Here is a 26,908-nt window from a genome sequence, read left to right as displayed (position 1 = left end):
AGTTGGAAAACACAAGAGCTATTAGAAGTGTTTTGGTTAATTTAAATGTGGTGTCAATAAAATAGTTCACAGATTTATTAGCCAGGTATTTACCCAGTCATAAACTGTTTGTTTTTTTTTAATTGACCCTAATACATTTAAATTTTCAAAATGAAACTTCCCTGTAAATGTTCTTACTTACTGCTATTTTAAGATCTGAGCTTTAAAAAAGGAAAAAAAAAAAAACTTTTATGTTTTTTTACAGGATCCAAACTAACTGCAATTTTTTTTTAAAAGCAGATTAAAAGCATAATATTCTTTATCTGTCCCCTGCAGATCACAGAATAGCAATTTATTTTTTCTAGTTACAGTTGCCATGAAAAATTAAAACTTTGCTTGTCTAAAGATCTAAACCTGTGCCTCTAGCAGCACAATACAGCTGCATTAGTTGTACCAGGTTTGAGCACAGGTTTTGTTGCTTGCACTGCCCTGTGCAAAACTATGAAGAGATTCCTGGTTAAGGCTGCGCAAGCTAGAAAGGGAAAAGTTACACACATGTGCTGAAGGTCTACTTTAGGTTAAGATCTAATTCTAGTATCACTCAAGGCCCATGTAGAAGTAGAGAGTAGATCTTCCAAAAGAAGATTATTGAAAAGCAGCAAGCACAGTCTGGAGTGCTGATAGAGTCAGAGTTCTTCATCACTGTGCTCTGTTCTGATATTTGTGCTGTAAATGAGAACTCCCATAGGGCAGCACTCTCCACGTATCTTTAAGAAATAAAATAAAAATTCATTTGTAAAGAAAAGGTTGTATTGTCTGCTCTTGGGATCTGCAGAAATGCTGCATTTTGGTAGTCACTTCTGCCTTGCACCTGGCAAGGGTCATAAATGTGTGTGTGTGTGAGCTTGTTCTATTCTTACAAGGACCTTGAAGACACAAGGTTATTTGGGCTCATCCATCCTTGAAAGGATTTTTAGGTTCTTTGGTTACATGCTAAGTAGCCTGGAACACTTGACCTGAAAGCTGTGGATTGCAGCTGCTGCATCAGACACTTTCCTGAGTAATCAGCCATGGAATTACTAGCCAGCTAAAAAGGGCCAATTTCTGGCTACTGATCGTCCATACCATAAAGGGTTCATGCAGTCTGACAGCTAAAGCCTGGGCAGCAGTTTAATATTCGGGCATGGATTGGAAGTTAAGGTGGGTGAGGGCTGTGGGAATGCAAGCTGTGCTCTCCACATTTGCCTTACAGCTGGAGAGCAGCCCACGACCTGTCCCCTCTCCCGTAGGCTGTGGCCATTGTGTCTGTGGTGAGCTCTGCTCCTCTCTCCTGGGAAAGATGCCCAGAGCTGCAGAAGAACATTCTGTGAGCCAGTGACACGCTGTCTGCCTTCGGAGACGGGCTTAGTGCCGTAAGTAACTTACGTGGGGTTAAGTGGATCCCAAAGGTCTCTTCCCTTCAGCTGCCTTCTACAAGCGTGCCAAGCACTGGAACCCTTACGGCTGCTAGGCAGTGCGGGGATGTAAGGGCCGGGCTGGGTGTGTGTCTGGGGTGAAGGAAGGGCTAAATACAGCAGTAAGTTCTCTAGTGACACTTTCATTTGTGGCTGTATTCGGTGAGTTGCAGCTTCAGCACTTGGCCACCTCACGCTGCGCAAGTGGACAGGACAGCGCCGCTGTCCTGAGATGACTCGGAGATGTTTTGCAGATGGATGCTGATGAGGAATGATCTCTGCAGTTCTCCTGCATGAGTCCTTCTCATATGGCAGAAAGCACTAGGACATGGAGGAAACATCCTCCTCCAACCTTTCCATGCTAATTTGAGGAAAATAGGGCAGTATATGGGGCAATTATCCTGTCACTTCTTTGCTGAGTATCTTGTCTCCTCTTTCTGTGGAACTTTGCCAGGCACTGACCTAATGGTAGCATTCCACTAAGAGCTTTAAAGCATCAGATGCTTAGGATAACAGGACTTGAAAAGGCAGCAGTTGTGTCCTAACTCTTGCACTTGTACCCATAGCACTAGTAAAGCAATATTTTTGGGTCAGATTGGGAAGCCTTTTTCCATAGTTTCCTCACCTTTGATAAACTTGTGCGTTATTTGTATAGGAAGCTTGTGATTTATAGATCTGTAGTGGAAAGAGGAGTATGTGATTAGAGGGAGTCTGGAGGAACGTTTGCATGTATGCTTTTCCAGGAAGTGGAAAGGATTTGGGAAGAAAGGAACAGATTAGTGATTGCGTGTTCTGCTTGCTGCAATGACAAGGTATTTCAATTGTTAGACTGAAGAGCAGAATATTCAGCTTCCAGTAGTGGATATTGGCTAATAGAAAAATACAAAGATAGGGCAAGCATAGATGCAATAGTACATTCCGGTATGCTCCCAGTTTATGCAATTCCTCTACTAATTTCTGTTGCAAAATTTAAATTGGGGTGATATCTCTAGCTCTGCATTTAGCAATTTTAGATGGGTGTTTCTTGCATTAATTAGTTATTTTGGAGGTTTATGGAAATACCTACAGCTTCATGTGCCAATGCAATCTCCCAGGTTTAGCTCTATGTGTGTAAAAGTAGGGATTTTGGTCTGGCTATCTGCCTGTTTGATTTAATGTTTCCTAGTTCTTCTGCTGGAAAAATGAGTGAGCAGTTATTTTCTAGTTTTCCCCATGCCACTTCTGACTTGTAGGCCTGCATTAGGTTTCCTCATCTGGACCGAAGGTATAGGTTCTGGATATCTTGGCACTGCTTTTTGCCAGCAAGCATGTGCCATTTGTAGTTCTTTGTTGCGAGGCTGGGCCTATTTTCTGAGTGACAATAGTCAGTTTGGGATGGCCTTCCGTTGGCATTTCCATAATACATGTGGAAGTGACTTCACTGTCTTCTGAGCATGCAAAAATAGAGTGCTCTCCTCCTCCAGTCCTCTTTCAATACTTGCACGTTAGCCTACAGTGTACTGCAAATACATTGAATTCTACAGTGACTGCTCTGAACCCTCAGCTGGTAAACAACTGTTAAAACCTTCTAATTTAAGTTAGAAAAAAAGGTAATAACAGAATGTGAGCTAAACTACCTTCTGCTGCTTCTCTTGTGCCTCTTGCAAAGTCAGCTCTGGAGTAGTTTTTTTGGAGTTGGACGTACCTGTTGTTTGGGGGTGATGTTGACAAAGAAGAGGCAGAGGCAACACCAGTGACTGATATTGGAAAAAAATACTTAGAACATAGATAATTTACAGAAATGAGCAGTTCGATATCCTTTCTTTCACAGGCAGTGTTGCTATAGCACAGACATAAAACAAAACTGAGAGAATTTAACACCTTCAGTCTATACATAAAATTCAACAGCAGAAGAATTCATTCCTGGGAAAGCCTCATTCTTCCTCACTGCCAGGCTTGTTCTCTGCCTGCAACCATCTGGGCAAATATTAAGCAGAACGCAAGTGATTTCAGCCTCAAAAGCCTTGAAATGCATTGTATCAAGTCTGTAGGATCAGACTCCTCTTCCATCTTGCAGAACTAGAGGAATCAAACATTAGTTAAAATTTAGTTACTTTGGGTTTTTAACTGGGTGAGGGGAGGGGGAAAGAAGCATCAATTCGTGGACAGAACTGGATCCAGGGTAAAGAAGTGTATCACAGAATCTGTCTGTCTGCTCCCACCACATGCTCAGGTCCATGTCCAGACAGGTTTGGGATGTCTTGGAGAATGCAGACTCTACAACCTCCCTGGGCAACTGATGCAGTGCCTGGTTACTCTCACAGTGAAGAAGTGTTTCCTGATGTTCAGAGTATTTCAGCTTGTGCCCATTGCCTCTGGTGCTGTGAATCATACTGGATTTGCAAATGCTTTGTTTGCTCCTTTTGTTTTCCTGACTTAGAAGAAGTGGAGCGTTTGAAGAATCAGCAGAATCAAAGTTAACTTTAGAAATAGTTTAAATATAAGGGGGATCAACCCTGACTTTAAGAAGTGCTACCCTGCCTAGATTTGAAAAAGTTTGAATATGCACAAAGGATATAACTGGAAAGAATGTTAAAAGAAAATATTACTATTAGTTATGTTAGTAAAGTTCCTTTGCTGAAATTGTATGACAATTTTAGATGGTAAGTTACTTTTTATGGAATGAAAGGACTCTCAAATCTGCATCTTAAAGACTGAGACAGTCATATATGAAAAGTATTTTTTCTGAATAAAGTTTCATATATGTGATTCATCTCCTTTTCATTAGTTTCTGACTTGCATTTTTCTCCTTAGAGACACAGGCCTTGCATTTTATAATGCAACCTATCTTTTAAGACAGAGAATTTGACTGATAAAAGGGAGAAATAGCATAAACTTTTAATCAAACAGGTATTTCCCCAAATAGCTTTATTTTACCAAGGAGATCTTGCAGGGCAAATAGGCCACTAGCCGGCTGTGCACTACCTTGAATAAAATACAGACAGCAATCCTTTCCTGAAGTATCTTTATAATATACAGATATATTAATAACTTGGCAGCCTTACCACCCAGGCTAAGGGCAGGGAATGGCTTGAAAAGCACACTGGTGAGAAACCCCAGGAGTGGCTCGTTAATTTCAGAATTCTGCTGTGGCAGATACAGCACAAGGAGCTTGTTGTGTTATTAAAAGTGATGACATTTGCTGCATGACCAGAGTGATCCACCCTCTAGGGCTGTAGCTGGTGCATTTCATAGCTCAAATTCAGTGAATTCTACAGACAAGCCTCAATTTCTAACGAGTACACACTTTGGAAAGGTGAGGCATCATAGAAACTGAAGGTAAGATTCCTGTTGAGTTTCCTAGATTTTTTGTTCTTTGTTTAGGATATGATTGTTTAAAGGTATATAAGTTGCTCCAAAGCAAAAAAAAAAAATAGTCTCTTTGTCAAATTAAATTTATTTTTTGCTGCTTTATCTGTGCTACTCTGTAGTTGGTCTTGTTCTAATCACTGGTTTTACATGGATGTGCTGTGAGGAACAGAAGGCAAGCTGTGGCTTCAGGGTGATTCTGCAATGGCTGTGACTGGAACAGAAGCAGGCAGGGTTTTCATACACCAGGAAAATCTAGGAATCAACACAACTTTCATTATGGTGAGAAGCTGTCAAACTGCCAGGTATGAGCAGAGAAGCTCCTCATGTAAATCTAAGTCACCAGGTAAGTACCTGCAGGTGTTCTTGGCAAGGGTATTTTTTCAATCAATGTTTTACATGGTTAAAAAGAAACACCCCCACTGATTTCATGGATGTTTTCATAGAATTACAGAATATTCTGAGTTGGAAGGGACCCACAAGGATCATTGAGTCCAACTCTTAAGTGAATGCAGGGATTAAGCCCGTGACTTGTTCTCATTGGCATGATGCTCTACCCAATTGAACTAATCTCAGGGTTTTCCTGGGTATGCCACTTTTGGCTTTGATATTAGGGCTAATAATGGAGCTATATTTGGAGGAATTGTGTCAGACTCTGTGCTTCCTGCTTTCTATGTAAAATTTCAAAGGATCAAATAACTGCAACTCTGGGTCAGCTATGATTTTAAGTAATGGTGCAAATCCGTTAATTGCATTAATCCTAGGCTTTTTATTGGTTTTGATTCCATTTTATGGGGGAAAAAGTTAAATTAAAAAAGTTAAAAAGCTTAAAAAAGTTTTCCTCTAAAAATGGGCCTGAAAGCAGGAGTTACTTTCTCAAGAGTTTGCCACAGTTAGTCAGATTGACTGTCTGAGGATTATCATAAAACACAAGTTCCACCTCAGCATGAAGAATAATTTATTTACGTTGAGGGTGGCAGAGCCCTGGAACAGGCTGCCCAGGGAGTTTGTGCATGTCCCTCTCTGGAGAATCCCAAACCCACCTGGACATGTTCCTGAGTAACCTGCTCTAGGTGACCCAGCTCCTGGCAAGGGATTGGACTGGATAATACCCAGAGGTCCCTTCCAACCCTAATGCTGTCATTTTTCACTATTTTCATTAGTTCCAGACAACAAATGCATTTATGAAATTTAAGTAATATTCTGGGCCACATCTGTACTATAAACATAACACTGAAACACCTTCTGTAAACATCTGAGAACAACATGCTTTGTTGCAAATCCTCCAAAACTGGAAAAATTGGAAATGTGAAAAAATGCTCCCCAGGGTTGTTTTTGAGAATATGTCTTTCTGCCCAGCTGACAGCTATATTCTTGGAAAAAGTTATTAACTTTTGAATGGAAAAAAGAATATGTATTTTTATGAAGGATCTGTTCAAAAATACCACTCAGATTTCCACTAGGAAAGTTAGCTTTTGTTTTACTAAATTTTATTCAGGAGGTTTCATTTTTGTAAAAGTGGAGCAAAGTCAGAATAAAAATTACCTTTTATCAAATTTTTGAATTAAAAATTAGCTGGACTATTTGATAGTGTACATCTGCCTTGTATTGTTGCTATTTCAGACAAATCTGAGTGGTCCAGCTTTTAATGGTGTCTCATTGAACCGAATAGCTGATCTTATTTTTTTCCTTGTATCACTGAATACCAGCTGTATGTTTCACATACTTACACGCCAGCATGTGAGCGTTTGTTGACACTGAACTAACTCTGTAATTGTCTGTGCTTGCTTCACTGCATAGGTTCAAGTGTTTTTGAAGTACTGGAGATATGCTGGAAGTATTCGGCCGGGCTCAGGGGCAGCGGGCACTGCTCAACTTGCGGCTGAGCTGCCTCTGGGGAAGTGAGTAACACTGTATGTGCCTTCCTGCCTCCGTTTTGCTGTCTTTATCTGGACACGCAGCTCTGGCAGAGATCAGTCGGTCGCTTTCCAAGTTTCTCGCGCGGGGTGTGCGAGCACGACGCGCTCAGAGCTGGGACCGTGAAGTGTACGCTGTAGCACGGAGCCCGCCTCTGACAGCGCTGTGCAGGCAGACCCGCATTCCACTGGGGCCATCGGGAGAAAGTTAAATCAGCACCGCGGGTGCGCTCCAAGCGTGCCCGCGGGGCAAAGGCCCCGTTCCCGGGCCCGTTCTGCGGAATTCCGGCGCTGGAGCTGCGCGGCGCCCCAGCCTGCGCCGCGTTCAGCGCCTTCCCTCCGCCGACCCCCGCCCCGGGCCCCGCCGGACGCCGCCCCGCCGCGCGGAGCCCGAAGGAAGCTCCCGTTCGTTCCCCGGGCCCGCTCTGGCTCCGCGCGGCGGCTCTGGCGGGCGGGCAGCGCGAGGGGCCGGGGCCGAGCGCGGGGCGCCCCTCTGGGCAGGGGCGAGGCGCCTCCCGTCTCCAGTGCGGGAACGCCGAGCGCCGCCGGGCTGGCCTGGCCGGCAGCCACACAAAGCGTGGCTCTCCCCTCCCTTTGTCTGCGTGGCTTTGTCTCCTCCGTCCCCTCCCCGCCGCGGGCCGGGACTTTCTCCCGAGGCCCCCCCCTCCTGCGGCCGCCGTTCTCTCCCCCCTTTTGTGCCACCTGCGCGCCGTGGGAACGGCCGCTCGCCCAATCCCGCTCCGGCCACGGCCGCTCCGCCGGCGCCGAGCCCGCACAGGTGCAGGCGGGCGGCGCCAGGGAGCGCGCGGAGCCCGCGCGGGGCCCGTCCCGCCGCCGCCGCCTCGCCGGGCAGCGCTTCCCGCGGGCGGGAGGGAGGGACACGGCGAGGCGGCGGCGCGCGCCGCTCCGCATGGAAGGCGGGGAGCGCGCGCGTGGGGCGAGCGGAGGGGAGGGCGGGCGCGCGCGCGCGGGCGGGGCTCGGCGATATAACCCTTGCGGAGCTGCCTGGGAGACCCCGGGTTTTGGGGCTGCGCCAGCGCGCGCGGCGGCGCCTCCTCCTCCTCCTCCTCCTCCTCTTCTCTTCCCTCTCCCCCCGCTCCGCTCCCGCCCGCCCTCCGCCCGCCCCCCCCGCGCGGAGTGGAAGGGGCCGGGGCTGGTGCCAGCAGCAGCAGCAGCAGCAGCGGCGTGAGCGCTCGAGCGGCCGCCATTTTACTCCAGCTCCAGCAGCAGCACTGCCCGGACACACCGCCGCGGGAGCGCGGAACGGGGGCAGCGCTTCAGCACGCCGAGCCGCGACCCGCGCCCCGAGAGACCCTTGGCACACGGCGGTTCTCGCCCCGCAGATACACACAGGTCAGGGCGGCCGGGCGCTGGCGGGGTGGAAGCGGGCCGGGTGGCAGAGCGGGCTGAGGCGGCGGAGGGCGGGAGGCGCACGCTGGGGCCCTGCAGCGCTGTGGGGCCGGGGCGCTGCGCGATGGGTGGAGGAGCTGCTGGCGCTGCCTTCGTGGCCGCCGCTGTCGGGCGGGCGGGGGCCGGCCGGGCCGGTGCGCGGCCCCGGCGTGGCGGCGGCGGCCGAGGCACCACCCGAGCCGGGCCGGCGCGGGGCGCGTGGCTCCCGCTTTATTGTCCCGCCGGCCCCGCCGCTCCATTCATTGCCCGTGAGGGGCAGGGGGCGAACGGCGGCCTCGGTGCCCGGCGTGTGCGCGGGGAGCGGGGTCGCCCGGGTTTGGCGTGGTCCCGGTCACGTCGGGAGGCGGTGGGCGATGGGCAGCGGCGTTTCCTGGCTGGGAAACGGGGCCTTGCATTGTTCCGGACAGGAGTGCGGCCGGGAGGCGGCGGCGGGGCCGGGAGGCTCCGCGAGCTCCCGGCCGGGTGGTGAAATCGGGCCCGGGGTGTTGCAACCCGCTCTCCGGGGGGAATAGGGTGAGAGGTGGGGAATGGCCGGGGCTCCGGGCGGGGGGGAGCCGCTCCTCCCGCGGGAGTGTTGCGGGGAGGGGGGGAAGTCGGTCACTGGAGGAAGTTGTAGGACATCTGAACGCGCGGAGCACGTGTTTCCATCGGGCTCATGGCCGCCGCCGCCGTGGGTGGGTGCGGGCTGGGAAGAGCGCTTTGTTCCTCTCGCTTGCCCGGCCGGCACCGAAGTGGAGGCGGGAAGGGATCCCGGCCGCGCCCGGGGCCTGGAGAGGCGGCGTGAGCCGAGGGACGGCGAGTTTGCAGCGGGCGCTGGAGGCGGCAGCGAGTGTCAGTGACGGTATCGCGGTGCGTGTGGCAGGTTTGCTTGTCCTGCCACCCCCGCTCTGGCCTTTTTGCTCCATTTCTAACTTTTCGGAGTGTCTTGGGGAGTGCGTTAGAGAGAGGGGAGGTGAGTCAGTGTCTGTCTGGGTTGTGTAAAACCTGCAGTGAAAGCTACCCCACCCCCCCTAGGCAGTGGTGTTAGGGCTTTCCTTTGTGTTAGTGCTTCTTGTGAGGAATTTCCTGCGCCTTGCAAAGCTAAAAAAAAAAGTGTCAGGGCGGTGATCTGCTATTTTTTATATTTTTTCCCACGACTTTCAAAGAATAGGATAGTCTGTTACGTGTATTGTCACTTGAATTGTTTTACCTGAAGATATATCTAGCTTAATTTTGATGCTTATTGCATTTGAACAGATATCTGGAAACATGGCTACTGAACATGTTAATGGGAATGGTACTGAAGAGCCCATGGATACTTCTGCTGCAGTTACCCATTCTGAACATTTCCAGACATTGCTTGATGCTGGTTTACCACAGAAAGTTGCTGAAAAACTAGATGAAATTTACGTTGCAGGTAAGATCTAAGACTTGCAAAACTACACGTACAATATTTTATTGGATTCTGCTGTCTTTGGGATAAAATAGCAACTTTTTGTCGTTTCCAAAAGTATGGGAACTGCAGTCTTACCAAAATCTGGATGTTTTAGACTCAGTACTTCAATTTATTGTAGTATCTTTCAGAGGAAAGTCTCAGGCTACTTGGGCTGACAGGTGGGAAGAGGTATGTAGGGGACCAGAGCAGCAGCTGGAATAGGCAACAGATGATTTTTAGGAGGAGCAGGTGATGTGGTCTTTGTGCATTTTTTGCAGTAATTGCAGGTAACAGTAAGAAACTAAAGCCTTGGTATGCATCTTCGTGTGCAGGTGATACTTCCTGACATGGTGTTTGGGCTTATGGATGTAGAAGTTATGGTGTTGTTGTTTTCAGATGTGGTAATAGCCAGCATTTTTTAAGGCTTGATTTTGGAGTGTGATGGCCATTTTTAGTGCTGCAGTTTATTTGTATTTATAGTCTTCTAAAAGCATACTGAGGTAACATTGCTAAGCAAGCTAAGTCAGGCTTTGGTAGGTTTTGATAGACTCCTCTGAATTCAGATTCAGGATATTGAAATTAAACTTGGCCCATGTAACATCTGGGTTTCACAGAAGTCAAATGAACACATAAATGTAGTAACTTTTACTCTGAGTCTTATCTCTTTTTGGTTTTAATTAAAGGATTATATATCCTTGAATATTTAACTTCAAAGGAACTAAATGGTTTTTTATGCATGGTAACTTACTTTAATCAGTAATTGATTTAGAGGTCACGGAAATGTGTTAGGGATGCTACGTTAGGTTTTACAAAGATTTCTGACCAAATATAATTAGTAATTTTTTTTCTTTTCTCTAGGCCTAGTTGCACATAGTGATCTAGATGAAAGAGCTATTGAAGCTTTAAAGGAATTCAATGAAGAAGGTGCACTGGCAGTGCTTCAGCAGTTTAAAGACAGTGATCTCTCACACGTTCAGGTAACATTTAGCAGTTTACAGTATAATTGCTGAGGGATAAACTGTTAGTTGTCTGGGAAGAGGTCTGAGTCTCTTCAGTGACTGTATGTGATATGTAAAGTGAACACTGTATTAGTTCAATGTAAAAAGAGATTCTGGCTTGTCATGTTTTCAGAACTGAAGATTTTATCTTTTGCAGAACAAAAGTGCCTTTTTATGTGGAGTCATGAAGACATACAGGCAGAGGGAAAAACAGGGGACCAAGGTGGCAGATTCTAGCAAAGGACCAGATGAGGCAAAAATTAAGGTATGTCAGTAAAAATTGAAGTTATGAGGTCTACCTGTTGTTTGTTTTTCTGAGTTGTTGTGATAGTTATGTTGGTTGTTTTCAAACTGTGCTTTTTAAAAAAAAGATTATTACTGAGTATTTGTCATATTTGTCATTGTTGAAAGCTGTCACTTGAAATTTTGTCTTGCTCTTCTTCCTTTTCAAGTAAAAAGTTAATATATTGCTGGAACTGAACATATAAAAGTGAAAAAGCTTTCACAGTTTGCTGTGTGTCTTATTGAGACAGTTACTGTATTTTGCAGTAAAAAGTTTGTGCATACTTGTCAGCATGGTTACTCAAGTTCAAAATGCTTAAGTTCAGCTATTGATGATTGTTTTTTGTGTTCTGGTTTTTTTTTGTTGTTATTTCCACTCCGCCCCCTTAGTTCAGATTTAGAGCAACTCCACAATAGGGAGGAGATACCACGTGTTTGAAAAAACAGATTGTAATGGATTTAGGATTTAGCCCACTTCTTATGACATAATCACTCTGCTCATAAACTGTACCCCAAACTGTCTGAATGGGTAAATTATTTTTTTGACCACATCTGCTGCTAGCAAGAGACTCCTTTATCAAGTGTTAGGCATATAATGATTTATTTTAAAATATTTAAATCAACTTTACCAAAGCTTAAGAGACAGAAAACCATCTAAGCATGTTTAGGTGGTGTCATAAAAAAACCCCAGAGACTCTTTCTTCTTTGACACTTCAGGTATATAGTATAAAATGATTGATACAAATAACTATGTATCCTATAAAATTAGAAAATCATTTTTTCTCTTGACTTTGAGGCTGAGATACCATTAATTATGAATTAAAAAAAAAAACTGGTGCAGTTTTTGTCACTGCCACATAAAACAACAATATTATGAGGACTTGGTTAATAACTTCAAGTAGTATGGCTTTTACTGCTGATGGCTCTAGCATTTAAAATAACTGCAACTTTGTTGTTGTAAAATTGCTAACTCTTGACTATAATTTGGCTTGTTTAATATGCAGTTTCTTTGTGTGTAGAGCTGATTTGTCTTTGTACAAAATTATTATGAAAGACTTAATTTCAGAGGAATTTCTCATGTGTTTACATACTGAATGTCAGCTAGCATTTTAAGTTGGTATTGTGCCTGTAACTATATCTGCCTATATCTATAACTACGTGCAGTGGTTCCAGTGAGGGTTAGTTGTCCTGGGATCGTGTATAAGCCCACAAGGAATTTAGAGGGGGGATAAGAGGAAGGAAGTAGCACTATCACTTTGGTTGTTGGGTTCCTGAAGCAGTCTGTACAGCACCCCTGTACCAGGGGTGTAAGCACTTAAACATGTGTTCTTTAACTTCACACTTGTGAGTAATCTCATTAAGTGCAGGGAACTCTTCTGCATAAACGTCTGCAGGATCGGACATGCCAAAACAAGAAGTGGCTCAGACTAAGATCTTCCTAATTAAAGAGAAGCTCTGTTACTATTATATTACTTGGCTTTTTTTTTTTTTTTTAATGAAAATGAAGGAATTGGGAAAACTGGATGTGAATCTCTAATTTTCTAGCAGTGTTTCTTTACCTAATAGTTCTGTTAATTGTTTTGCAAGTTTCTTGTTGAAGTACCAGCAGTAGATTTGTTTGTGGGACCTTCAAAGCAGTACAGTTTAAAAGGAATTAGAAGCATGTCTGTCTGTGAATGAAGTGCGGGTAACCTTGCTCACTTTGTATGTGATTTTAAAATCTTAAGTTTTTGCTTGAAGGCACTGTTGGAGAGAACTGGCTACACTCTTGATGTGACTACTGGACAGAGGAAATACGGTGGACCTCCTCCAGAGTCTGTATATTCAGGACAGCAACCTTCTGTTGGTACAGAGGTAAGAAGGAGATGTTGATGCAGATGTAGACTTACTCATTGGAAATACTTTTTATAAACAGTGCTTTGTATGTCTGTTGTAGATATTTGTGGGCAAGATTCCGAGAGACTTGTTTGAAGATGAACTTGTTCCATTATTTGAGAAGGCAGGACCTATATGGGATCTCCGCTTAATGATGGATCCACTAACTGGTCTAAACAGAGGATATGCTTTTGTCACTTTTTGTACTAAAGAAGCAGCTCAGGAAGCTGTTAAACTGGTGAGTTTGCTTGGATTTTTTTCTCTTTTGATGATGTGCACTCTGGCTCAGAAGCATTTGTCCTCCTGGTCCTAGTGCTTAAATGCCTAAGGTAAAACTGTTACTGTTAGATTACTTCATAATTTCCACTAGGTGTTAAATTTATTTCCTTATTGCATATGAAGATTTTCTGACTGCATTAGGGACAGGGAAAATAAAAGCTGATGGACTGCTGTTTGGTGCAGTTAGATGAGCCTTTATTATTAATCAAAGTTGTATTAGCAGTAGTGACTTTTGAGCTGTGCATCTGTATGTGTTCTGGAGAGCGGTGGTGTTGGAGTTGCTGTGGTGCAAGGGCAGTGCTGGTCAGGGTGTCTCTGACTCCTGATGTGTTTCTGCACCAGCAGGGGGCCCGTGCTGGAAAAGTACTTCAAAGTCACAGAGTTTCATAAGATACTTCACATGGGGAAAAAAATGTCTCTTGAGCATTGAAGGTCTGTTCTATTTGCTGCAGCTGACAGGAAAACATAATAAATCTTGCCAGTCTAAGGAGCATTCCCTCTGTTTTACACAGAGGTATGAAATAGTTTGAAGTGATAAACTTCTCTGGTTTTATGCATGAAGTACCCATCATTAAAGAAGAGGGTGGGGAGAAACACTGTCCTGATCCTTGCATAGGGCATTTATTTTTCTGGCTAAGTTAAATTTGAATTTTTTGAGCTGGTTACTGCTACATTGATACGGCCTAGATTAGTGTGTGTATGACTTGCTAGTGCTAGCCATACACATTGTGAAGTGTGCTGATACTGTATTGCTATAGTAGGGTTAACTAAAAACCTTGGTTTGTAATGAGGTATACCTTAAACTAAGGTGCCCTCTTGACGTGGACAAATCAAGCTGAAAATGGGAATTTGTTTTGAGAAAGCACACAAATATTCTGCAAAAGTGGAAGTACAAAAACCAATGTTGTATACACTGATTAGCTTTCTAAATAAGATCAGTTGGTTGTTCCAGTGTGCAGTTAGATATACTGGGGATAACTCTGTGTTCTCCTTGTACTTTCATAGTCCACCTAACTGTTGTGTGTGTGTGTGAACACTTAAGAGTTAACTTTTAACTTAGCAGAACAGTGAAACAAAGCACATAAGTTCTCGGAGTAAATGAAACAAAACAATTTTTCTTCATTAAGCTGGATTTTGCTTAAAGGTAACGTGCTCTGGAAAGTCATTCAAGTCATATTTCCAGAAAAGTAACATCAGATCCTAGCCTCAGTCCTCCTCTAAACGATACAAGGGAAGGAACTACTTGATGTCCCTTTATGTCTGATCTTGGATATGCAGAAATAAAGCCCACTATGTCCTGCTTATGAGTTAAACAGCTGCTGAGCGTGACAGCTAAGTGGTGCCGTTGATGGAGCAGTATTTCAACTTTCATGCTAAACTCTTAGAAAGTAGTGTTAGTCTTAAATTGGATTCTATGATATGTGTCAGGGTTTTTTGGAGTGATTTCAACCGTAATTGACTGGCAAGTTTGGTATGAAAATTTCCCAAGTTATCTAGAAGTGGTTTACAGGAGTATTAGCAAATTGTGGCTGTCGAGTTCAGTTGAAAATTGTGGGTCTGTAACTTGTATTAGTTACACATGCATGGGAGATACTGCTGAAAGACCTCTTCAAAACACTGAATACTTGGTCCTAGCTATTGTCATAACCTTTTATTTTAACAGGTGGTGTTCTTTTTGATACTGCCTGTGGCCTTCTCAGGTGTATACAACTTCCCAGCTTTCTGGACTCCTTGGGATAATCTTGTTATTTCCCATCTTTTTCCAAGAGGCTTTTTTTTGCCGGGACGATATAGAAAAGAATGAGATTGAAAGTCTCTGCCTTGCCTATAGACTTTTGAGTGATAAGAGACAGCTATGTTTTTGTCAATACCGAACTACAGTGGAGAATGAACTGACCTATCTTCAGGCTCCTGGAGTTGCTGTAACATATTTTGCATACAATTCATGTTTGTGGCTGCTGTATATATCTTCCGCAGTCTGCAGGTCAAGTTAATGTAAAACTGAGCTAAAATTTCTGGATACACTTAATGTTGGCATACTTTATTCTTCAACAAGAAATCTTGCAGTTTAAAAGGTTGAAGTCTTGATTTTGTTTATGCATATGCATTTTTAAGCCACTTATAATTAATTACTCTTCATATCTGTAATTCTTCTCAGTATCAGGCCACAGTATCACTCCATTTTTGTCTTAAGCAAAGACAGAACTATTTTAAAAACAATTAAGGAAATTCTCTCCTATTTTTGTGACTAGTATTTAATTCAGTGTGGTTAACCCTTTGCTAGAAATGGCATCTCAGATGTTCACACAAGCATTCACTCTCAAAGTATGACTTTTTATCTCACTTTTTCCCCTGTTAGCATGTTTAATTTATCCTGTTTAAGAATTACAACTCCAGTTGTGTTCTTTTGCACACATGTTCAGTTCTCCTTCCTATTTCATAAGAAGTTGCTAGAGTTAAGTTTTTCAAAAGATTTGTGTGAATAAGGTTACTGTGGATATGTACAGAATAAAGACTTTTGAGGTGAAGCTTATGGGAAAACATACTGAAAACTATTGAAGCATTCCGTGTATTTTTGACTAGAACAGGTGTAAGCCTACCAGAATGGAACTACGGATAAATTAAGCAGTTTGCTACCTATGTGTGGAGGTGCAACTTGCCATTTGCTCCTAGTAAACTAAAATTGGTAGTGAAAATATAGGTTAGTAAAGTGACAGGACAGACCTGCATATTTTGACTTGTTCATGAGTAAGTTCTTACATAAGTCAATGACAAAAAGCCCAGAACGATTACATTGTCTGGAGGGTGGCAATCTGCTGCTGACTTCAGACACAGATTCCATGATGACAGGAGGGGGAAGCAGTATGCTGACATAGCTACTTTGGTAGCCTGTTTTGGCACTTTACCCAGATCATGATCTGAGCCTTTTTATGGCTAATCTGAGTTTGCAGATGGTATGCAAAGTATTTACCTAAAAATTACCAACTTGATGGTCAAGAACACCTAACTGAAGACTTTTCTCTGTATAGAGAGAAACACGCAGTGAAAAATAGTGGTTAATACATTGGAGGATGAAAAAAACTACTAGAAATTATCAGTGGAACTGCAAAATAGTAGAAAATATTAATTTTACTTTGTTAATTTTACTCGCATAGAACATACTGAGTTGTATGAGAGTAAAATTAGCAAAGTTAATTTTACTGAGTTGAATGAGAGACTCTTACATTAGATTAGACTAGATGTGTAGCCAAACTTCAGTGTTAAAATTTTAGCAGGACTGGTTGGATAATACTTTCAATTATCCTTATAGAATAGAGTATTTAATTTGAAAGGGACCTGCAGTGATCATCTCGTCCATGTGCCTGACCATTTCATGGCTGACTAAAATTGTTGCAGTCATCTTGGTCATCAAGAGCACTGTTCAGATGCCTCTCTTAGACTGTGGCAGCTTTGGGGCATTGACCATGTCTCTAGGAAGCCTGTTCCAGTATTTGAGCATCCTCTCAGTAAAAAAAGTTTCCTAACGCAAGGAAATGTTTCCTAGTGTACAGTTCAGTTAGTGAAGAATCACTTTCATAGACCAATAAACTGTCAGCTTCTTTAAAGGTGTTTCTTTAGAAGACTCCTTTTTTTTTAGCTGCTAAAACCTGTCTCTTGATGTGTATATGATCTATTGCTGTGTATATTTAATAGTGATGATAATATATATGCAGCTAGCACTGCTCCTACTTGAGCTTCCTACTTAAAAATCAACTATTCCTCTGCTACATGGGCAACAGATATGGAAATGGAAGTCCTTCTTTGTCTCCTGATATGTTTTGAAACATAATTCATTGTGAAGATGTCACTCAGTCCTTTTCACATGTACAGTTCTCCTTTTTGCTCACTTTGGGTGCAGTTACCTAGCTTAGAAAACTTCCAGTAGTGGAGTTTTTGTTTGCCCAAGATAAATAGAAACAAACATCTTCCAGATTTTATTGCATAAAAAGCATGATGGGGTGGAGGATAACTAGCTTATGTAGTAAGATTTACCATCAAGCACAAAATGAATCATAGAATGAATAGCTAGATGAAATTTTAAAAATCTTTCCTGCTGCTTGGCAATAAGATGTGGACACAAAATTCATTTTCTTAGCTAAAGAACAGTCTGTTGCAGGGCTTCCAGTTAGAAGTGAGTTGATATACCAGCAGTTGTCCTCCCTGCTGCTTATTTGGAGATGCATGTCTGTGTCTGCATCTCAATGAAAGGCATTTTTTGATGTTTTTTTAACAGATGTCTACAGTAATCCTTCTTTCCCCCCCCCCCTTAAACTGCTGACATGTTCAGGGTATCTTCCAGATATTATGGGAGAAGCATTTTAACAGAAGTCTTAGGATTTCAAGTCATTAGAAAGTTGTTCTTGCTGTTGACTATCTTTACATGTGTAATGTTTATGTGTTGGAAAGTATTTGCTGGTTGCTCTTGAACATTTTGTGAAGAAGACCTGATCACAACTCTCTTTTGTTAACTGTGGAACTTCAGAAGTGAATTTGACTTTAATTGCAACTCGTGTCTTGTATTGCACACAAATCAAGAATTTATAGCTACAGCCTGTAGAGAAACTTGTATTTTTTTTTCTGCATGGTTATGAAGGGAGAAGCTTTGACCTTGATGATTTGCATGGTTCTATATGAAAAAGTTCCTAAAGAAATTAGTGTTGAGAGACTTGAACAAGGAGGGAGGAATAATTGTTGGCTGAAATTGTGGAGATACTTAGGAAAACATGAATATACTTTAGAGTAGTTGAATATGCATCGTAAAAATGTGTTAAGTTGCAAAAATTAGGTAAATTGTTCAATTCTGAGTTTTCCAAAGTTAAATATTTGGTATGCTGCTGTTGCAGAGGGTGAAAATTATTTGTAACTGATGATTGTCCAATAATTTTTTTGTTGCAGTACAACAACCATGAAATTCGGTCTGGAAAACACATTGGTGTGTGCATCTCTGTTGCCAATAATAGGCTTTTTGTTGGGTCTATTCCTAAGAGTAAAACCAAGGAGCAAATTGTTGAAGAATTCAGCAAAGTAACAGGTGAGTCAGTGGCTAGGTTTTATAGACCTGGAAGGTGTCGGGTGTGGTCAGTGACCAGCTGTCTTTTAGCTTGTAGTTGAATGATGATGAAAACAAACCAAGCCCACACAGCCTTTATCTCAATATTGTGTATTGGGGTTTGTTTGGATTTTTTAAAAACTGTCGTTTTGCTGAGGGCTGAGATATTTGTAATTAGACTAGATGGGTGGTTCTAAGTTCTACCTGTAGAGTAAGTGTGTAATGTTTAAAAAATCTGTTCAAAGAAATTTGAATTAAAAGTTGAATAATTTCAATACTAATGGATGTTTTTAAAACTTGTCAGGGCAAAACTGAAGCAAGCAGAAGAATGTAACTGGTTCTGAGCTTTATAATTCTTAAATTTTAAGAATCTCTTTTTGATAACATTTGAACTTGCAAATGTACTGTTTCTCTGTTACTGAATTACAGACTTTGGGTTCTTTGGAGCAATAAACTTTTTAGGTATTGATTGGGGTCACACAACTTTTATCTCTTTTGTTTAGACATTATGGAAAAAACACACACTGACAAGTGTTGTAACTTAGGGATTTAAGAGGAGGATTGACAAAGCAAAACTTTTGGCTGCCCCTAACTCTCCTCCATTCAGCTAAGAGTATTCTTCCATAGCTACAAAGACAACCCGCACTTTATGATGCAAATCAATGGATTGAAAGCATAACAAATAAATATTTTATTTCATTTCAGAGGGTCTTACAGATGTCATATTGTATCATCAGCCTGATGACAAGAAAAAGAACCGGGGTTTCTGCTTTCTTGAATATGAAGATCACAAAACTGCTGCTCAGGCCAGACGTAGACTAATGAGTGGCAAAGTGAAAGTCTGGGGAAATGTTGTTACAGTGGAATGGGCTGACCCTATAGAAGACCCAGATCCTGAAGTCATGGCAAAGGTAATAAAGCTGTACTGGGACCATAGTACATTTAAAGTGCTTTGTTCCAAATTAGGTATTTCCTGGAATTAGCCTAAAATTAAATAACATCTTTTCAGCCTTCTTGACAGAGATGTAGGTGTGATTATAAGAAATGAATATGCCTCAGGAATTGTGTGGATTTAAAAACTATATGGCCTAATATCATTTTGTGTTCCCATGGCTGAATAGTGAATGTAATTCTTGCCAAAATGATGCATATGATGATGTCGTTAATTTTTTACCTGGAAGTTATGGTGGTGACTCCTGGAGTTAAAATGGTTATGTACCCTAGTATTTGGAAGGACAGAAATAGAGATATCCTCACAGAACAGCCTTAATTCTTTTTAAACCTGGAATTGTATCACTTCAGCATTAGAAAGAACATGTCAGTGTTCAAATGTACACAAATGTATTTTCAAAGTTGCTATTAGCAGTTACTTCTGAGAAGTTCAGCAATTAGCTTGTATTTGGAACTCGATAGTTATTTTTAATTTGAGGGAGTTAATTCCTTTTAATACCTAGACTGGCAATGTTTTGGATTTTGAGCATTGAGGTGAAGCTGAAGTCTGGACTGTTAAAACATTTTGAAGTACATTGTAGCAGTTGTTTTATATATGTGCCTGGTATCTTGCCAGAAACAAACCACCTGATTTATTTTTTTTTTCCCATCAGATATTGCCCAACCCTGTCTTTTTCAGTTGTGTTGTGTAGCTGAGTTGTTTAATGGAATCTCTTAGCTAGCCCATATCCTTATCTCTTTCTCTTTGCTTGCTTTTCGTCTGTGCTTTTACTCTCATCTGAGACACGTCACTTGCTGGAGTCCTACTTTGATGGACCTAGTAAGATAGCTTGGCTGGGATCTCCTCTTTGGTGAGCCATAAGGGAAAAGGGTTGGGGTGGGGGCTCATTTTAGGGAAAAAGCTGCTTTTGTAATACAGGTATTACAGAAGCTTTTGGACTATTTTGTCTGCAGACTTTATTTTTCTTGCCCAGCATGATAGGCTGTCAGCAGTAGGGAAGGAGTCTTGCAGGTCAAATTTGTGGAAGGTGGCACTACCTAAATATGGCAGCCTGTATGTTTAGTTTCATGGCTCAAAAGAGAAGATACTTAATCCACCAAACTGTTAAAATAAATAAGCAGCAATTTCTGCTGATAAAACAAAATAGATGGAAAGAAAATTATAGGGGACATAATCAAGCATCTCTCCTAAGTAAGTTTGCAGATGTGCAGAGTAAAAGGCTAAAGAAATAAATGCTTGATTGTGGTTTGCCCCATTTACTGTACAGTTTTATTTGAATATGTTAATACCTTCTATTGTTTTGTGTTTGAAATGGGACATGAAAAGAGAAGAAATGTGAAAATGAAGGAAAGAGATGTAGAAAACATGGATAAAATCAACTTGAATACATCTGGTGCCACATGCCAAAGATAAGACATGAAGCTTGGGTTGAAGATGTATGGAAAAGTGAGGCTATATGAATAATATTGAAAAAGTAGAGACCATCTGGGTTGTGTCCGAAGACAGAAACTGAGATGATAATTGGTGTCTGACCTTCCTCACTGGCTGCATGTTTATTCTTGCAAAAGGAAAGTCTCTACTCCAGTCTTTCTTGGCCGCCTGCTGTACCTGTGCAGAAGCTGTCTGTATCTGGCCCTTCTCTAAGTGTAAGGTTTATTTTCTGGTCTTGGTATCTTTCTTCTAAGAGAGCGGCGAAACTGCTGCTGCAGTCAGTAATCTCCTGGATGTGAGCTGCAGGTTGGCTGTCAGTGCTTCTGACTGCTGTTAGTCCAGAGCAAAGGGAAAGCTATTGACCCATGTCATCTTGCACATTGCTATGGTGGAAGGCTCTGGAGGAAGCTGTGACTAGGAGAAGTAGGTTGTTTTTATCAGAATAATCATCTGGTCATCAGTTTTCTTGTCAAGACTGCTAGAAACACAAGTCCATAAGAGCAAGCTGTAAGGAAGACAAATTCACACGTGTAGCCAGAAGGTGAACACTGTTCTAAATCTTTCAGAAGCAGCATGTCGTTTCATCATATATGGACACTTACTAATGTAAATTTCTGAAATGTCTACTTGAGTCTTTTTTCCTTTGTCCTTCTGATAAAATGTTGTGGAGAGTACTGTATGGGTAAATACTTTTCATTTAAATGGACTGTTATCTTAAATACAAAGTAGATTGAGCATGAAGAGAGATGAAGCTAGATTCTCAAGCTAGATGGATGTGCTGCAGGAGATAGGTGCTTGTACTAACAGATCAGAGTATAATAGGTTAAGGTATTAACTTCTGGTCCAAAGTGAAATTTTTTCCAACTTCTCAAGCAACTGTGTTGATAGTTTAATTTCTCCTAAGTGTCATTTTGTTACCTCTTACACCTGTAGTCTAGCTAAATTTATTAATATTTTACTTGATTTCTGTAGGATGGCTGAGGCTGCAGAGGACGTTCTGGAGTGGCAGGTTAAGCAGCTAAATAAAGTCTTATGCTTGTGGCTGTCTGGCAGATTACAGGACAAGAGACAGGGCTAGTATCCCTTGGAGAATGTGGCCTGAAGTGTTTGTGCTGTAGGTAAGAGGAGGAAAAGGAGCAGATACCAGAGGTTTTGGGATAGTCTAATCTTAAGCAGTTTTTTAAATGTGAGTTGTGCCTTGAAAACAAAATGCTGGTGCTGGGTATATTGCTTGTTACAAGTATCTATGGATTTTTGGTATAATAATGTGTGAGCTTTAATGAAGAAGACTTCTTTTTTTTCCACTTCCCTTCCTTTTTAGCTGGCTTAAGTAAAAATGGGTTCATCTTCTCTCACCCTATGCTTTATCCTGCCTAATAGCTTTTACATCATCTTTGACTCATTCAGTTACACTTCTAATCAGTAACATGAGCAAAGGTGTTAAAAATTCAGCTGTTAGAGATTAATGGATTTGTCTACACTGGGAAAATTTAAATTAGTTGTTTTTTTTATTTCTTGAAAAAAATATTAGTGCATCTTTTAAAAAATAGTGATTATCTAGTTTTTAATCATGTCAGTCATCATGGATTTATTAGGCTGCTTAGGGTTCCTTGTGAGGTTCTAGTTTTCATCCTTTTCTAAAGAACAAGAATATGGAACTTTTTTTTTAAAGTCAGTGGTTTTCAAACCCATTGATTACATCACAAAACTTCCTGTAATTCATTTCCATGGAATAAGGTTAAGGTAGCCGTTAGGATATTTTACTAAAAATGGTTATTATGTATGTGTTACAATACATAAAGGTTGCTCTTACCATCAAGACATGTAGGAGAAGCTTAATACATAATAGAAAACAGCTTTCCTGGTGGAGTTGGGTATGGCTTTTATGATCTCCTGAGAATCTGCCGGAATCAACTATTGCCAAAGTCCAGAGCTGATACCCTGGGTCAGATTTATGGTCTGTAGTATTCCTTCTTCCAAATCTGCATCCAATCCTACTTCAGCTAGTGAGCAAGACAGATTTATGCAAGTCTGACCTGGTTCTTTTTGTAACTTAGTTACCTCCAAAAAGGGTGTCTGAGTTTATTGAATTCCTGTATGTGGTGGGAGCAGAGTACAGCTCTGCTTCAGAAATCAAAGCATGCTTTCCTTGGTCCTTTCACACCTTGTGTTGACCTTCAGGGTCAGGAGTCAGTGCTGCCATGTGCAGTGTCATTTGATGTCATCAGCTAATTTGAAACCAGTAGGAGCAGAGAGGATGTAAGAGAAGTTGCAGGTCTTGCAGCTGGCTGGCAGCTCCATTGTAGGCAGGTAAGACTGAGCATTCCTTGGCGGTAGGAGGTGATTAAACTGTCAGAGCATGCCAGCACGTGGAAGGAACTCTTCTTGACAAGCTGGAAGAGTCTTTTAAATTGTGAGAGCACATGGATGGCATGGTGTAAACACGCTCATGTCTGGTCACTGAGCGCAGCCTCGGCATGGACACGAGGATGAATCTTTCAATCCTGTTGGGTCACTAATAGGTGATTCCTGCTTTCCGGTATATGTTGTGTGCTGTGTTAAGTAAGGCTTTATTTTAAGCTTTTGTCAGACTGCTCTAGATTTTCCTTTATCCTTTGCAGTTGGTGATTGATGAAACTTTATGTTGATGATTTAATCCATGTCAGGCCGTCGAAAGTTGCATGATTATGTGCCTTTCTGATTTTAGAAGCTGTGGAGTGGTCTTTGTGTAGCTTAAGATCCCCACTGTGTGCTTTAGTGAGCCAGGGGAGGGCATAAACTTCCACAGTTATTTGGGGATGACTCTTCCCCAAGGGAGCAGCACAGTTTGACTTGAGAAAGTTGAAGGGTAGCAGGCCAGTGTCAGCCTTAGTATCCCCTTTCTGTCTGCAGTTCTTTCTTCTAGCAGTGGCTTCAGGTCACTGAGTGCCCCTCGGGCAAGCACAGTCCTGACATTAGGTGTTTGCTGTAGCTATAGCATGGGAACCACAAGTTAAGCAGCTTGAAAGCTGCAGGCCTGTCACCTCTGACCTAGATATTACAGTGATGGCTGTTCTGCAAATAACTGAGCTAAAGCCTGTCTAAACAATTAAATGTTTTGATAAGTTAATTGTTTTGTGTGTAACCAATTCTGGTTACCTTCTCTCAAGTTTGATAGTGTTCTGGGTTGAAGATAACTGCTGGTAGGATCCTTTTAAGCACTAACACAAATTGGATTGACTTTCAGGATACTAATACTTATGTAATCATGTTTGATAACAGATTAAATATTTCTGTCAGGGAATTTTGGAGCTAACTCATGCTGTATGACTATTTACGTATACATATTCACATGTATGTAAAATGCTGTACAGAAAATGTAATGGTGTTTCTTCAGTGATGCCAATCACAGTAACTTGCAAAGCTTCATTTTGTGTTTTGGAATTAGAACACACTCCTAAGTCTTTTTTTTTTTTTTTTTTTTAATCCCCCTTAGGTAAAAGTTTTGTTTGTACGCAATCTTGCCAATACTGTAACAGAGGAGATCCTAGAAAAGGCCTTCAGTCAATTTGGGAAGCTAGAACGAGTGAAGAAGCTAAAAGACTATGCTTTCATTCATTTTGATGAACGGGATGGTGCTGTAAAGGTAAGTGAAGAGGACTGTAGCTCTGTGTGTGTGTGTTGTAAGTAGTGTTCTTAGAAGCTGTATGCTTCTTCTAATTTGAGAAAAAACTTTGTCTGGAGAAATGGTAACACACTGTCGCTGATAACTTTGTCCTCTCTGGGTGTCTCCTAGGATGATGCAATTCTAGCTTGAAAAGTGGATCTTTAATGCACCTGCACTAAGTAATTCTGCAGATGAGCTTTTAAGATAATAATGTTGTTACCATTTGAAACTCAAGTGCCAGAAGTTGAATGACTCTTCTCACCAAATTATTGGTAGAAATCTAAAGCAGTTTCTCTAGGGCAGGTGATAAAAACTTAGGTAATATTTTTTATTTATTTTTTCCAGGAAAAAGCTTTTTTTAAATTTTTTTTTAACGAGGGATCCTGGAGGATTTAGAAGTTGTCATTCCTGGATTTTGCTAGCCCAGTCTTGATGTCATGTGTTGTTAAGGAAGGGAAAGGGTAATTCCCCTCCTGCCTGTAGTGTATCCATTTTTTTTATGTTATGTGGGTGGATGCAGGATACAGGGGGATTCAGTTTTCTTACATATCCATATGTCTTAAAGCAGATGCTTAGAAGGTGATGGGAAGAGTCTTAGTAAGATATATATCCTGTCAGGGCTTAGATATGTAGAGTCCCTAAAAATGGTAGAATCTTTAGGATTCCTTTGCTCAAAATTACCTTGTAGTAATAACTGTGGCCCGTGGGAACTGTACATGGCAGGGAGGGAAGGGGAGGAGTTGATGCTTTGCTGTTTGTTTTGCCCTTTTTTTTTGAGGAGAGGGTTGTGGGGAGGTGGTGTGGATTTGGGGAGGAGTTGGGGGTTTTTGTGGTTGGTTTGTCTGTTTTTCCCTTGTGATCAGAATGACTCTTTAATTTTTGGCTTCTGGTTGAAAAAGAAATTGAAATATATTGCAAGTAAAATAAAGGAATAGCAGAATATACTAAGCTCTGCTGTTTGCATGTGTGCTGACATTAGGAATTTATTCATGGATTACAAAATGTGCACTTTCAGAGGACAGTTCTGCCACTTCATTAACTGTAACAGCTTGCAAAGATTGAAGCCTGTTTTCAGTTTTGAGGGGAAGATTTTTAAACTGATACATGAAGTCCTGGGTTTGAGAGCCAAGTTCAGAAGAAATGCCTAACTGGACCCCATAATACTATGCTGTCTGATTGTCTAAATTTTTTTTTAGCTTTATATTGTAATTTTAGCTCTGGATAACAAATTTAAACATGCATACTCTAAAAGGTAGAAAAAAATTAACTTCAGATGTGCTTGGAAGTATATTTAAAGTCTGGTTAATTCCTTCAGGCAATGGAAGAAATGAATGGCAAAGATTTAGAGGGAGAAAACATTGAAATTGTTTTTGCTAAGCCACCAGATCAAAAAAGGAAAGAACGGAAAGCTCAGAGACAAGCGGCTAAAAATCAGATGTAAGTGTAAATGCATGTAGTTATGTTGTATTGCTTCTGAAAGACATGTACAATCCTGTCGAATTAGAACATCTGGGTATTCTGTTAGATATACTGTACAGGTTCTCTGGCTTCTCTGAAAGATGTTGGAGTCATTTTTGCTTGCATAAAAAAATCTAATAGTGGTGTTCAGTGATAATTTAGGTACTGTCTTGCTCTGCTTATTGAGTGTGAGCCCTGGAGGAACTGTCTGAAGGTCATGAAACATACATACTTCCCACTTGTTATTGTAAATTTCCCTGTACTTCTGCAGTGATGTCACATGGATGAACTTAGCAGTGTGTGTTCCTCTCAGCAGCCTTACTAATATTGATACAGCACCCCCTCTTTAGTAAAGTACCCACTGAAAGGAGGGTCCTGATACTCTTTCTTGCCACTTCCAGAAGATGCATCTGCCCATGAAGCTTATAAACTCATACTGGTAGAGATCTTGCACTAGTAAATGCTGAACATGGTTGAAAACAGCAACAAGAAAGTATTTTCTTGCTGGTGTGTTCTGCTTAATGTTCTCATGTGTTTTTCTTCCTGGGTATCTTCCTGCTTTCTTAACCAGATTCCCTCCCCCACTTTACTTCCAAAAATAACTTGGAAGTGCTGTTGTGCAGTATCCAAGAAGATGGAATAGGGAGGTTGCAGGATTAATAGAGATTTCCACATGGTGACCTACTGTACACATGGAATTGGTTAAGTTTGCCCTGCTTATAGTTCTCATAACTTTATTAGCCCTTTTGTTCTTCCTTGGGCATCTGGTGTTACTGTAAGAAGTGAATTTCTTCTTTTTTCTTTAGCTTCTCTTCTGTGCCAGGCAGGCCTTTTCTGCTTAAATCTTTTGCTGATACGGCTGTACTTCTTCCTGTGTATTTTACATCTTGGCAATGCCACCATAAATACCTGTTCATTTAATTAAAATCTAGAAGGTGGTTGAAAGTGACACAGTTTCCCTCTCAACGTGGCAGTTGTTGGCATGGTGTTGTTGTCTCTGATTGGATACAAGCTTTCTCACATTGAATTTGAGTAATCACCAAAAACCATTCTCACTGCAGTATGCGACCATATTTGCTAGCTAAGTATTCAAAATCTAATGATGGCCTGTCTCCAGTGATGAAAAGGAAGATTTTTTAAAATGCACCTCAGTTGGTTGTTGTGCTGTGTGATTCCTGCTCCCCACCCAACTCTTCACTGCAGATTATTTTATCCCCAGTTTTACTACTTCAGGGTAGCATGCATGCATTTATAGCACTGTAAGTCTTCTGTCACAGGCCACCTCTAATATTAACGTGCTGTGTTTTATCTGCATCCCTCTGCTTTTGTTTAGGATGTGCATATCTCATTTGTGGAGGTAGGTGCTGTAGGACTGTC

At 41.7% G+C, this 26,908-nt stretch overlaps 1 protein-coding gene across 4 annotated transcripts in view; it reads left to right on the top strand.

The window, feature by feature from the left end:
- Positions 1–7,872: 7,872 nt before the first annotated feature.
- The window catches only part of SYNCRIP (synaptotagmin binding cytoplasmic RNA interacting protein), a 25,899-nt gene continuing 6,863 nt past the window's right edge, over positions 7,873–26,908 (top strand). For 3 of the 4 annotated variants that reach the window (XM_063150611.1, XM_063150610.1, XM_063150609.1), the window contains exons 1-10: positions 7,951–8,050; positions 9,344–9,503; positions 10,380–10,498; positions 10,677–10,784; positions 12,542–12,655; positions 12,738–12,914; positions 17,891–18,026; positions 18,750–18,955; positions 23,903–24,052; positions 25,389–25,510. In XM_063150611.1, the coding sequence (XP_063006681.1) occupies positions 9,356–9,503; positions 10,380–10,498; positions 10,677–10,784; positions 12,542–12,655; positions 12,738–12,914; positions 17,891–18,026; positions 18,750–18,955; positions 23,903–24,052; positions 25,389–25,510 (1,280 nt within the window). In that variant the 5' untranslated portion in view covers positions 7,951–8,050; positions 9,344–9,355. Of the gene's footprint in view, positions 8,051–9,343; positions 9,504–10,379; positions 10,499–10,676; positions 10,785–12,541; positions 12,656–12,737; positions 12,915–17,890; positions 18,027–18,749; positions 18,956–23,902; positions 24,053–25,388; positions 25,511–26,908 lie in introns of all 4 variants that reach the window. The other variant, XM_063150612.1, reaches the window with a different exon arrangement.

This window comes from Melospiza melodia, chromosome 3 (genome assembly GCF_035770615.1).
Source record: "Melospiza melodia melodia isolate bMelMel2 chromosome 3, bMelMel2.pri, whole genome shotgun sequence".
Lineage (NCBI taxonomy): Eukaryota > Metazoa > Chordata > Aves > Passeriformes > Passerellidae > Melospiza > Melospiza melodia.
The sequence above is the reverse complement of the archived record's forward strand: the minus strand, read 5'-3'. Positions and strand labels throughout refer to the sequence as shown.